Below are 13884 nucleotides of genomic sequence, written 5' to 3'. Positions count from 1 at the left end.
AAAAATGGTTGTGAAATTAGTGTAAGAATAGAGGGGTTGTAGTATGTAACTATAAAGCAAAATGAAAACTAAAAGGTATGTAAGTGCCAGCTGACTTCTACTGATGCAAGCATTAGAGGACAGTCTCATTAATGCATTCAAAAACTTTTCATAAAGGAGTTAAAGCATATGTTTGACAGAGAAAGTTAGGTGACAGCTCATACACGGTAGGGATGCAGTGAATGAGATAATATAAACCTGCCGGTTTCACATATACTCCACCATTCTTTTCAAATGAGAAATGCAATCAGACTGAAAGAGAGGTGACACTTGAAGGCTTTAAAATCACAGTGGTTCAGGAATCAAAATGCTGAAGACAAGCAACTATCTTACCTACAACATGTCTTTTTAAACACTTGCACATTGGATAATGCCAGCTGATGAGAGGCCCTCTCGTAAACTAGAAATGCAACTATAAATTTCTCCAAAACAATTAAAATGTGCAATGGGTATTATGATTGGACATTATATGAGCTCACTGTTTGCAGAGCCTGACAGTTTATCCTTCTCAAGCCTCTTCCTCCACATGTCTTGGTTGGGAAGAATAATTTTGATGAAATATTTTTATCAGTCTTGAAGCATGTACGTTTTTTGCTTCCCATGATCGTTCAGCTCGGCCAATTCCCTTCCACTCAGTTAGGTAATACAGTCTTCCTCTAAGGAGTTTAGAATCCAGAATATGCTGAATTTCATATTCAGGGTGTTCTTCTATTAAGGCTAGAGTAGGAGCAATTGAGAAATTAGTACAATATGTAACAGTTTTTGCTAAATAGATACAAACTACTTGATGGTCAGCCAGGCTATAAAGTAACTGTAACATTACCATTACTGGATTAACAATTTTAGTAATCTTAAAAGGACTAATAAACTTGGGATTGAATGTATTACTTTTTTTAACTTAAAATGTTTAGTAGAAGTGTGTGGCCTTCTACTTGAAATCCTAACAAGGGTCTACAATGGTCAGCAGAAAACGTCTTGTAGCAGACCTTGGCTGCTAATAAATTTCTATAGGCCTTTGACTGATTGGCTCTATATATGTTACAAAATCTTGTACTGAAGGACATTTTTGATCTTTGTCTCAAAACCAGTTGTATGAAAATGATAGTTCTGACTGTGGTACAAATAAGAAAATCCCAAAAAAGCATGCAGTTTTTTTTATGGAAACCTTGTTCCTGGCAATGAATATCCCCAATGTGAGAAAGGGCCTCTTTTGACATGGTAAGCCCCTCCTTTTTGCCATGTATTTGATGTGGTTTCAAAATTGTTAGTGCCCAGGGCCCCTGCTAACCAGGTTCCCTGGGTAGATCTCTTTCCCAAAACTGTTTTGGCACAATTGGAAACACCTTTAGGTGCCCCTATACGTCCCTAGTAAATGGTACTAAGGTATCCAGGGCATGAGGTACTAATGGTAGGCCTCTGAGGGAAGCAGCACAGATTGTGCCACCCTCAGGGACCAGACATTCAAGTGCTCCCCTAACTGTCATCACAGGCTGAGTGTCCTGGTGAAATTATAAAATGCACAACTGACATGGCACTCAATCTGTGTGCCCTGTCCACTACACACTGCATTCAATAAGGATAAGTCACCCCTCTGGCAGGCCTTCCAGTCCTGTGGCAGGGTGCACTATATTGCATGTGTGTGCATAGATGCATGAGCAATATGCCCCTACTGTGTCCCTGCCAAACCTGGGACATAGTAAGTGAGAAGAGCAGCCATTTTACATGCATGTGCAGGACACTGGTCGGTACGAATTTCGAAGCTACATGGTGCTCACTCTGCACCGGGGTTGTTTGACATCAAACAACTCAGAATGATGAATCCAAACAGGTACCGGTATTGGATTTACTGCAAAATTTACCCATGGCACCACCTTAGAGGTGCCCCCTGCAGAAGCTAACTACTCTGCCATGGTTGCCGGCTGGTCACAACCAGCCTGCCAACACCAGACAGGATTCTGGAACCTGAGGTGAGAGCTTGTGCTCTCTGTGTCCAGAGAACAAAGCCCTTCCTGGGCAGAGGTGTTCCACCTCCTTCCCCGGGAATGTGCACAGCCCTGCCTGAGAGCTTCAAAGGGTGTACCACCATTGAAACTTGACTCCCAGCCATGCTGCTAGCAGCAGATGGTTGCCCCAATTGCAAACCACCACTGTTGCTGGGAGGAACAGTGGGAAAATGCACAAACGACTTGAGGAGTAGCCTCCCCCACCTTGCACCACCCTTAAAGTGTTGCTTGTGAGGTGACCTCTCCATTTCATTTAACTCTATCTTGCATGGTATGGAATAGCCTATCAGGGATAGGGAAGTGAACTTTGTCCACAAGAAGTGGTCACATATTGGGTGTAGCCAACCTAAGGTAGATGACCAATTGGTCACTACTAGGTACTCCCCAAAAAGCCCACTAAATGCAGTATTTAGTGTGCACAAAGAAAAGGGTGCAAAACCCTGCCTGCTGCACCCAGGACTCGACAATCACTGCTGAGGGGTTGCTTGGACATCGGATGGACTCCACAAATCCCCAGAGGACCTTAACTCTTCTGAAAATTGCTGAAGATGTCCCTCCAGGGTGAAGGCATCATTCTTTTGTAAGAAAGAACCAAAGACCAGTGAAGTCCAGTTCACCAACCAGCTGCTGACCAAGGAACCAGATGTTGCAGCTGGACCAAATTTCAGCCAACAGACCTGGAGGACAAACCCTGTAAGTGTGTCAAGTTTGGTGGCACTGCGCCCTCCAGCGGATGAACCGTGCAATAGCCAAGGATACTGGTCACTCAACATTGGACACCAAGAAGAAAAGTCCACACCAGACTCCAAAAGGACCAGGAAGAAGCCCCAGTCAGGGGACTTCAAAAACCACCAGAACCACCCACCAGAGTGGTCCTGCTGACCTGCAAGCGACTCTCAAAGTGACCTCCCTCCTGCTTACAAGGGCACCTTTGCGCAAAGCTTTGGATCAGCTATCTGCTCTGCACCTGGCCTCCCTGTGCCCTGCACCGGAGAACCAGCTGTGCTCTAAGGGTTCCCTACTCCTTGCGACCTCTACACTCCAAGGGGACCCAGCGGACTTACCTTGAAATCCACCTGTGCATTGCTTTTTCAAGTGGTCCCCCGCAGTGATCCTGAACCAGCTCCAAGGACTTTTCAGCAGCTCTTCCTGCCAAAAACAGGGAACCAACCGAACTCGGCCAGCTGGCCCACAAGACTTCTTGATGGCCTTTGCTTAAGAACAAAAGGAGACATTGGTAAACGTATTGCCTGATTTCATATGTATTTTTAAAGTCTTCTCCCATTGATGCCTATGGAGTGTAATTACGTACAAAAAGACTATTTTCGCTAAACTTTGAAAAATCATAACTTAAAAAGTACTTACCCAATTTTGATGACCTTCGTCCTAAAAATGTTATAAAAATCAGAAGTATTTGACTAAATTGGTCCTGATTTATTCCTTTGAGTGTGTGTTTGCTTTATTGATACTGTGAGTACAACAAATGCTTTGTCTTCTCCAAGATTGGCCTAATTGCTCGATCAAGCTACTGTAAAAATTAGAACATTAGGTAGTCTAGTTTTTACCTCTGTCAACCAATGTGTGGTTGCCCAGACTGTCTGCACAGTGTGCCTGATTTTGCACACCACATAGAGAGCCAGCCTCCTATAACCGACATCAATCTTGTAGTTAATGGACAACTAAGGTACTGCTCAACAGTTTCATTGACCCTTTCAGTCTGCCCATCACGGCAGCTAGATGAAAGGTGAGCACTAAACTGCACCGAGATCTCCAAACTGAGAAATATGTTGAGTTTCACAGTCAATATTCTAGACAGAAAGAAATTAATAAAGCATAACCACCTGTTGTAAAATAAACTGCTAGCTTGATTGTCTGTGGAATTCCTTTGAGTGGAGTAAAATGAGCCATTGAGGCTAAATGATCGATAACCTCAAAAGTGTTATTAAACTCAGTCATAGTTTCAAACATTTCCATGATAAAGTCCATCAACACAGTGCGTCAAGGCCCAGAATGTACAGGAATTAGACATGAAAGTTCCGTTGGAGCAAAATGTGAAACTTTCCCTTTGGCAAACACATAGCAGACATTTCTATAAAACAAAAATCTGACATCTTTAGAGATTGATGGCCACTAAACTTCTCTTTCAATTAATAGAATGCATTTGGTTTCCCCAGCGTGTCTTGCTAATGGCAACACATAACACCATCGTAAAGATACTTTTTGTAAGTCACTACTAGAAAGAAAAAATCTTCTGTCTTTATAAAATAACCATCCTTTAGATGTCCTCCCTGACCGAATCAGTCAATGGATATTCATTATTGATGAGATTTCAGTGCTGTTTCTGAAAAGTTTGGGCTGATGCTAGCTACAAATCGCAAATTATGAATGATTTCGGGAGAATTAGCCACTCTAACATCTTTGGCAACAGAACATACTGAGAGAGACAGGATATCTGCTTTCTTATTACGCAGATGAAATTGTATGTTGGCTGACGCAAGAATGCAGCTTCAGTGACCACAGGGTCTTCTTGTACGAACATGCCAAGACGAATGGACAGGGAAAAGTATTTAAGTGACCTCAGCATATTAGCACCATGAAAGGAAAAAGAGGATATAATGTTGCTGAGGGATGCACCGTAGAGGAGAATGAGGAGGTGGCCAAGGGCCAAGCCTTGAGAGGCGCCACTGTTTTGCAGTTAGGTGGAGAAAGAGATAGATGAAGAGACAGAAAATCCGCTTTTTTAAAGACAGGAGGAGAACCAAATCAAGGCAGATTCAAAATCTCATCGTGTGGCAAGAGTCAAAATTCGAATTCAGGAGATTATTTAGAGTCTCGTGTACTGGGTATTCAGCCACATACATAATAAAATATCTTGTAAACCAAGGTGTTGGCCTACCTCTTCTGTGTAGAGTCGGCCTCACCATCATGGTTTCGCCACTTTTCCCAATGACAGTCAGATGTGTTTTTTTCTTCTTCAGGACTGGCTGAAAAAAACTGGGGGGTGCTTAACAGAAAATTTTAAAATTGACCCCACTCTGGGGGAAAACTCACAGGGTGGTAGCGTCATTAGGCTTTTTGTATTAAAAGAACAATCTCTCACCTTGGGAGTTTTGTTTTGTGAAGCAAAAAAGTTGGCTGAGGGGCAGCCTGAACTATGGTGGACACTCTGCACGTGTTCACTACCTTCAGAAATGCTACCTCTGAAGGCATAGAGATCTCCACCAGGCAGATCTAAATGCCCCATGTTGTGTTCCACTGTGAGGAAGGATGAAAATAGATGCAGAACAATGAATATGGTTGATAGATAAGTATGACCGGGAAGGGTGGTGTAGCTGGAAGCGTGGGTGAGAGCATTTTCTGCATAGTGTGCTTCAAAAATTAATACGGGGATGGGTTTAGTACCTTGTAAGTTCGAAAATTACGAGCCTGAATCACAAAATATATTCAGAAAGGGGCTTCTGTAGTTAAACAAACGATATCAGACTCACAGGAAGAGTTCTGGTCAGGGCCGGACTTGGAACCTAAAGCATCCCTGGCAATTTTGTTGGACCAGCCACTCCCTTCCCCACCACATGGTGTTAAGTGCAAGTGTGAAGAACTGCAGCATTTGGTACTCGAGTCCGATATTAGTGCACCCCTTGCAAAACCGGCCCCCAGTAACAAAACCGCACCCCCATCCTTCCTGTCTGCCTGTGAAACGCCCGATGCCCTCTACGGCCAGCCCGGCCCTGGTTTTCTTTGTGAGTTCCAGGCCACTCCCACCTTTACATTTTTTGTACATCTGCACATGCATGAACGTGTCGCACAACTGCATTTGCAATTAGGAACTTTTTTGTTCCACCATCATAAATAAAATTATTTTCCCAAGGGAGAAAAGGAGTTGCATACATATCGACCCATTCATTAATTTTGAGGGTGTTCCCTTCCCTTTGCCACTATGAAAATGTATTTACTGATGCCCTTAACAGAAGTAAATCTGCAACATTTTCCTTTGTGTAAGCACCCAGCAGAAAGTTTGCCCTCGGTGAAAAATGTGCACGTTTGATGGTGTTCACTGACTTTTGCCACAGCCTGTCGCCATGGCATTTAAGTTTGAGTATTCTTCACATACAAGTCTAAGTTCACATTTCGCGAATCACAAGCATAAATATGGACTCATGTGTTATGCCATTTGTGCATCAGCGTTTAGTGTGTGTAATTAACTTGAGTCTAGGATGCAAGTACTCACGTGTCTTGGAAATGATAAGATACTTCTAACAACATTTGTAGTTACAGAGGTTAAATAACTAGTGGCCAGGTAAACAGGAGCGGTTGAAAAAAGAGAGCCGCAGAATACATTTTCTTTATCTATGGGTTTAAATAAATCACATTTGAAATAAATACATTGGGGGAACGCAAAAGGGGCTTACTGACGTCTGGGTAATTCTAGATATCATCTTAACCCTAGCTCATTTTATGGTTGGTCCCAGATTAAATATACATTTAGGACATAACTTAGATTTCATTCCTTTTTTCCTCCAATATTTTTATTTTGGCTTAAAAATACACCTGCATGAAGAAACATGTATAGTTTGAATGGACAGTGGAAGTGTCTAGTGTGCATGACCTACGTTTTCTTGGTCTGGTTTGAAATAAATACATTGTGGGGAAAGAAAAAGGGGCATACTGACGTCTGGGTGTCCTTGGTTTATTGAATGTTATGCTGTACACACTGGCTTACTGAGATTTGGTTTTCAAGTAGGAATGCAGCATTTTGTTAAAAATAATCATCACTGCCAGACCTTTACGGTCTGCTGATTGCGCTTCTCGGACTTTACCACAGCCACAAGGAAATAACAGGGCAGCACCGGCAAGAAGGGACCATATATAATAGAAGCAGTCTTGGGAAACTTGTGAGCACAGTGCACTAAGAAGATGCAGCTGAATGTCCTATGTTGTTTCTGGAAAGCATTTGACTATTTAGTACATATCAGACTACGAGGCACACTTAAAACAAATACTCTGGAAATTCAGATCCTGGAATAAACCAAGAACTGGATAAGGTTCATCAGAGTCCCTCATAGTAAGTCTCAGATGTGGAATTGCATAAAATATGTTAAAGTAACACACATAACCTTCATGTAAAATGTATTGACAATACACCATTACACGCAGTACCTAAGTAGCAAATGTCTGAGAAGAAAAATATTCGGAACTGATTGGGATATTGGAAACATTAGATTTTATTCTGGTGTGTGTAAAGTTGTACACTAAAACACAGCAAAGTAAAATGCAAATACACAAATGTAAATATATAATTGGACTGCAGTCACTTTATGAGGATAAAGGTGTGACTGTTGACAACACACTTGGTGTGAGTAGCTCATTTAGCAGGAAGCAACAATGTAGCTACAATGTTAGGTTGTATGTGTTAAGGTAAAAGCGGTATATGGCTTAGAGCTATAAAATAGCATCTCTCCTGCTAGTGTATCTGTTTAGCTACATGTAGACTGATCCGTTCCCCTTTAGGCATCATAACAATAATAAAAGACACTCTAAATAGCCTCAGAACGAATAGAACATGGAGGAAATATGAAAGAGCGTAATACCTTTGTCTACAAAATAAATAGAGTGGGAGGGACATGATCCAATTACTTCCGTTAAACTAATATTTAAGCATAATATTGTGGTTTTGTACAAGGAACAAAACTATTTCAGAATGTATAGAAAGTGCATTTTCCTTCAAAGGAGTTAGCTAGAAGAAGACCTCTCACAAAAGAAGGTTGGAAGCCCGCCACAACAAGGCTTCAAACAGAAACTTAATCAAGTAATGAGCGCAGTCACACAGTGAAGGCTGCGGCAGCACAGCAGGGACTGGCATGATGATCATGCCTCAGCTCCATGTTCCACGCCTCTAATTACTTCCGTGATCTTGGATGCAGAAATCTGTCGCTTAGTTGTACACTCAAGGATTCCAGCGTTATATTTTCCTACTCGGTGAAACAATGACCATAGGTTCAAGCAAAAAATATATATCGCCTTGACTCCAACACAATTAGGGATTGATTCTAGATATCATCTTAACCCCAGCTCATTTTAGGGTTGGTCCCAGATTAAATATACATTTAGTACGAACCTTGCAAAATGTACGTTCAACTTTAGATTTAATTCCTTTTTACTTCTTTTTATTTTGGCTTAAAAATACACGAACATAAGGAAACATGTATAGTTTGAATAGACAGTGGATTTCTCTAATATGCATGCCCTATGTGTTCTTGGTATGGTGATCCTGGAACATTTGTCTGTTTCATAGACTTGAGCTCTGGAAGCACATGGAGCAGATATACTCGTAAACAAGATGTTTTCATCAGAAGATTTTTGGTAGAAGAGCGTATAAGATGTCTTGATGCATAGATTGTTTGCAAGGCACAAAGCAGGCTTTCTTCCACATCACGTCTATTGAAGCTCAGGAATGTGTTGTCAGGGAGACTACATAAGGGAAGGTTTTGAATGCTCTATGCATAGGGTAAAGGCCAGTCATGTTTCTGAATTTATTTAGATTTTTTTTTATGAAGGCCTACTTGTTACCTTTCGTTGGTTATTTAAAATGGTAGGATGTCAGCCATTGCGTCATTAAATTATTTGCAAGCCATTCACCAGCTTGATTACGTGTTTAATTGTACTTAATTTATTTCGCTGGAGGCTGCTGGTAATAATAAACAACACCCCAACATTTGCACTGCATACATTAGCATCTATGCTTCTTGTGCTACTGTGCAACCTTTAAGCAATTTCAAGTATCTGATAATGAAGGAATATGTAGCACAAGTGATATGACATTATATGGCTAACAACCCCAAGTTTTCTTTTTCTGATTCTGCCCACCGTCCTGTTTGAATTACAGTTTTCCTAATGAAAGTTAATATTAAAATATAAAGGACTGAAACTTGCCAGGATAAATAGGTAGGCAGAGTTTGCAATTTTCAGACCAGCTCCCTTGATGTATGGATGGTATGGTACTGCTGTCAAACCTATCAAATTTCACAAAAGAGGTGCCCTTTGCATTGTTGATGACAAGCACGTGTGCTATTGATTGGTGTACTTGGCCCTTTCTGTTTTTCTACAGCCCTCAGTGGGTTTGAGAGTGGCATTTGTTTTAATAAGTTCCAATCCACGCTAATGTTCAAGTGTGTTCATCTTTACATCCGTTCCTTGCCCTCGTTTCCGTTATCTTGTTATTTTCGGGGCCTGAAAAGCCTAGATGTGACCATAAAATAACATGTTGGTTCGCCTGTTAGAGAACAAAAAATTTGTCCTGTAGCTCTTGTAAATGTAAATTAGCACTTGTATAGCGCACTATTCCCTGTGAGGCACCCACTCCTGAGCACCCCCAGGGTGAAGCCAGGGCCATTGTGGAGATTAAGCAAGCTATTGCCCAGAGTTGCAGAGTGGGACCCATAAATTAGATTAGGCACCGAGGCGAGAATTATCTGGTCAAGGGGAATTGAGCACAAGACCTGCCGAAGCGGGACTTGAACCCTGGTCTTGAGCCAGATCTCTGCTTCAGGGTCTGCCGCTCTAACCATTGAGCCACACTTCTCCACAGCTCTTAATATTTTATATGGTTGTTTACCTTCCTTCTAAAAGGGTGTTGTTGTTTTTGTTCAGTTACTGGCAGTTTTGCAACTGAACCGGAATCTCGTATTCCATGATCCTGTCTTGCTGTTATCCAAACCATGGCTGTGCTTCCTCACCCACAGGCTCCGTGAAGTTGCCAGATCAGAGAGAGCACCGTCATCACTCCCTTGCCGTCAGTGATTTGTGTTCTAGCAGTGTGAGCCAGGACAGCCTAGCGGTGTGCTTCGACCTGGGTAGGTTACTGATGAAAGGATGTAAGCCTAATTCTGCTGCAAGTCATCAAATAACCAAAACCCTTGAAAGCTTTGATTTGCGAGGGACATTTGGAAATGCATTAGAGATACTTGAAAAACTCCTCTCGGGGCAATCTTTCTTGCCGTTTATTATGCCTCATTACAGATTCCATCAAATGAATTCAGATTCATCAAGGCGTCTTCCGGTGGCGAGGAATTAATTATAACAGATGCGGGGACTCCCTTCAACAGCAAAGCGATCTGAGAACGCCTGCTCTATGTGCCTGCTTCTCTGGCAAAACTACATTTTCTCTCAGAAACTGAGTTTAATAAATCGGTTAATTTCCCATAGACATGCACCACGATAAAAAAGCCCATGGAAATGAGACAACAGATACAGTGATCCAAGAGAAATGTTGAGCGCGCACGAGGAACAACTTCTTGTATGCATTGACTTGCACTGAGGCAAGAGATCATTTAAGAGAGAAAGGTGACACATAGGTGAAATTGAGAACAATTTAGGCACAAGAACATTCTTTTTACGAAATTGAGAGAATCGCCACACTGCGTTACGTAGAGAAACAGAAGCTAAGTACTAATCCAGTTTGGCAATTAGTACAGCTCTCTAGATAGTCACGGTTAACCAGCTGCAGCTGCTCAGGCACAGTGTGCAGCTCCTCGAAGCACCACACTTTCAGGTTTGTCGCGCATCCTGCACGGCGCGTCCAGCTGTCATAGCGCGAGCTTCAAGTGCCACTAGAGAGAAGTGACCCTGTAGAGTCTGCCCGCATGAGCAAATAAATACCTTCTCTGTGCTTCACTTTCCTTTTCGCACAGAAACACGGGTAACCTTGATGTCCATCCAATTCAGCGACTATCCAAGTCAACAGGTGCATGTAGCATAACTCGGAGTCCCAGCGGAAAATGGTATATCTGGGATCCAATACAATGCACGGACCACTCCAACTCGAAAAAGAAAACAGCATGCGTTCATTGCCCCTGTGCCCTATTTCCCTTTTGTCTCTCCCTAGCTGTGTCAAACGCCGAGCAGGGCATGCCAACAGTTCGAGCGCGCCTCACCTGCCACAGAGTCCCAGTCCCATTACAAACCCACCGCAAGCTCTACTCATCCACCCGGCATCAAAGCTCCGCACACATTGTACTCACACTTCACTGCGACGATCCACCAGAGGTGGAAGAAAACAGGAGCTCTCATGTCTGTACCAGAGCGCGCAGGAGTCACCCGAGAGTGGCCAGGTTTCTGTGGTGGAGGCACTTCGCAGCCGGTACCCTGAGCACTGCCCGTGGCGGCAGTCTGAGGCTGCATTCACGGCGAGGCGCTCCCAGGCAGCTCCACGCGCCTTTCCCTCGCTGGTCCCTCTCTCTGTCTCGAGCACAACAGCAGAAGGTACGAGGGGTGGAGGCAAAGAGAGCGAGGCTGAAGTTTCCGAATGGGAACACACAGTGACTGCTTGTTCATAGATCCTGTTTCAGCATCCTGTGTCACGTATGGTGAAGGGAGTGCACAACAACCGATTCTGGACACTGCAGAAGGCACGTGCAGCGTAAACAGAATGCGAGCAGCAGTTGTGTCCATTAGAGTACTTCCTCCCCTCTATCTTCTCCGTGTCTTGTGCTTGGGGGAAATTGATGGGCTACAGAGGACAATCTCATTTTAAAATATACAGCAGAACGAGATTGCATTTTAGGAAACGTTTTTTTTTAAATTCGGAAGTGATATTTAGGATGACAGTTTCATCTCTTTATTTGCTCATACTGCTAAGTCGAAGGATACAACACAGAAAAAAATAACAACAGTGAATCCTAAACTACAGTTTTTCAATCAGCTGGTGTGTTATTTGTTTTCTGGATATAGTTTTATACAATAAATTGGCCTGCAGGAAGGGCTGAGGGGGCAACTGATTCAATAAATGGCTCTCTTTTCCGTAAGAAAGAGAACTATGGGCAAGACGTACTAAAATGCTGTTCTCTAAAAGTCTCAAATTGTGACCAACTTTTTTGCGATCAGTATCTACTTTTACTAACCTAAATCCTAATAGCAAACAACCACAAATAACCGACGGAAGGAATGCAGAACCAATCAGACTTTCACCCCCAGTCACAGATCTGTGTTTAATCGATACATTATTTTGCTCACCATGCCACCCCAGTTTGGTCCCAGCAATATGCAAATCAGTCATGACCCTGTTCCCCATGGGAACAGTCCAGCCTGAACTGCCAGGCCAGGTCCTTCCTAGACCAGAAACAAGCATCCTGGGACCAGTTTCAGGGTATCACCCTGCATCAGCCAGGCTAGCTTGAATCCAGTGGCATAGACCCATGTCTTGGCATACCCAGTGCACTTAGGGCAACAAAAGCAAACAAACACGAATGATGGAAGGAATGTGGAACTAATCAAATATTCACCCCAGTCACAGATTTGGGTTTAATCCATCAATTCTTTTGCTCACCATGACACCCCAGTTTGGACCCAGCCATATGCAAATCAGCCTTGACCTTATTCGCCATGGGAACAGCCAAACCCGAACTGCAAGGCCAGGTCCTCCCTGGACCGGAATCAGTCATCCCGGGGCTAGTTTTCAAAGGAAGAGGATCATCAGCTACATTCCACAGTGTGTCTGAGAAAAGGAGTGGTATTTGGTGATAAGTTCTTCATTATGGACTACCTTGTAGATGGACCAAAGAAGTTGGATGATATATATTTGACCATCAATGTGTGAAGTTGTAATATAAGGATCAGCATGGAAATTAATATTGTTTTTAACAAATGTCGGACAATTATTAGGTATTGTTTGTTATGTACAGTACATGTTTAACCCCTTCGCTGCCAGCCATTTTCCCAATCGGGTGCCAGGCCTTTTTGTGGCTATTTGGGGCAGTTCGCACTTAGACCATCATAACTTTTTGTCCACATCAGCTACCCACGCCAAATTTGCAATCTTTTTTTACAACATCCTAGGGATCCCAGAGATACCTGGAGTTTGGGGGTTCCCCTGAAGGAGACCAAGAAATTAGCCAAAATACAGCAAAAATTTAGTTTTCTTTAAAAAAAAAGGGAAAACAGGGCTGCAGAAGGCAGCTTGTGTTTTTTTCCCCTGAAAATGGCATCAACAAAGGTGTTTCAGTGCTAAAATCACCATCTTCCCAGCTTTGAGGAACAGGCAGACTTGAATCAGAAAACTCAATTTTACAACAGAATTTGGATTTTACTGGGACATACCCCATTTTTGCAATTTGTTTGTGCTTTCAGCCTCCTTCCAGTTAGTGACAGAAATGGGTGTGAAACCATTGCTGGATCCCGGAAAGCTAAACATTTCTGAAAAGTAGACAAAATTCTGAACTCTGTAAGGGATAATTTGTGTGGCTCCTACAAGGTTTCGCTACAGAAAATAACAACATAGAAAGGAAAAAATATTGAAATTGAGGTGAAAAAACAGCCATTTTTCTCCATGTTTTACTCTGTAACTTTTTTCTGCGATGTCAGATTTTTAAAAACGATATACCGTTAAGTCTGCTGGACTCTTCTGGTTGCAGGGATATACAGGGCTTGTAGGTTCATCAAGAACCCTAGGTACCCAGAGCCAATAAATGGCATGCACCGGGTAATGGGTTTTCATTCTATACCAGGTATACAGTAGTTAATTTGCTGAAATTTAAAGAGCGAAAAATAGGTATTAAGAAAACCTTTGTATTTCCAAAATGGGCACAAGATAAGGTGTTGAGAAGCAGTGGTTATTTGCACATCTCTGAATTCCGTGGTGCACATACTAACATGTGAATTACAGGCCATTTCTCAAATAGATGTCTTTTTTACACACTGTTTTACATTTGGAAGGAAAAAATATAGAGAAAGACAAGGGGCAATAACACTTGTTTTGCTATTCTGTGTTCCCCCAAGCCTCTTGATAAAAATGGTACCTCACTTGTGTGGGTAGGCCTATTGCTTGCGAAAGGGAATTCAACATGGATAC

The 13884-nt window shown here is 42.5% G+C and overlaps 1 protein-coding gene across 1 annotated transcript in view; it reads right to left on the bottom strand.

The window, feature by feature from the left end:
• RXFP1 (relaxin family peptide receptor 1) overlaps nt 1–11527 on the bottom strand; it is a 1416786-nt gene extending 1405259 nt beyond the window's left edge. Inside the window, exon 1 of the mRNA XM_069243319.1 lies at nt 11060–11527. Coding sequence (XP_069099420.1) covers nt 11060–11219 — 160 coding nt within the window. The 5' untranslated portion in view covers nt 11220–11527. The remainder of the gene's footprint in view (nt 1–11059) is intronic.
• Between the last annotated feature and the right edge of the window lie 2357 nt (nt 11528–13884).

The sequence above is a fragment of the Pleurodeles waltl genome, chromosome 1_2 (assembly GCF_031143425.1).
Source record: "Pleurodeles waltl isolate 20211129_DDA chromosome 1_2, aPleWal1.hap1.20221129, whole genome shotgun sequence".
Lineage (NCBI taxonomy): Eukaryota > Metazoa > Chordata > Amphibia > Caudata > Salamandridae > Pleurodeles > Pleurodeles waltl.
The sequence above is the reverse complement of the archived record's forward strand: the minus strand, read 5'-3'. Positions and strand labels throughout refer to the sequence as shown.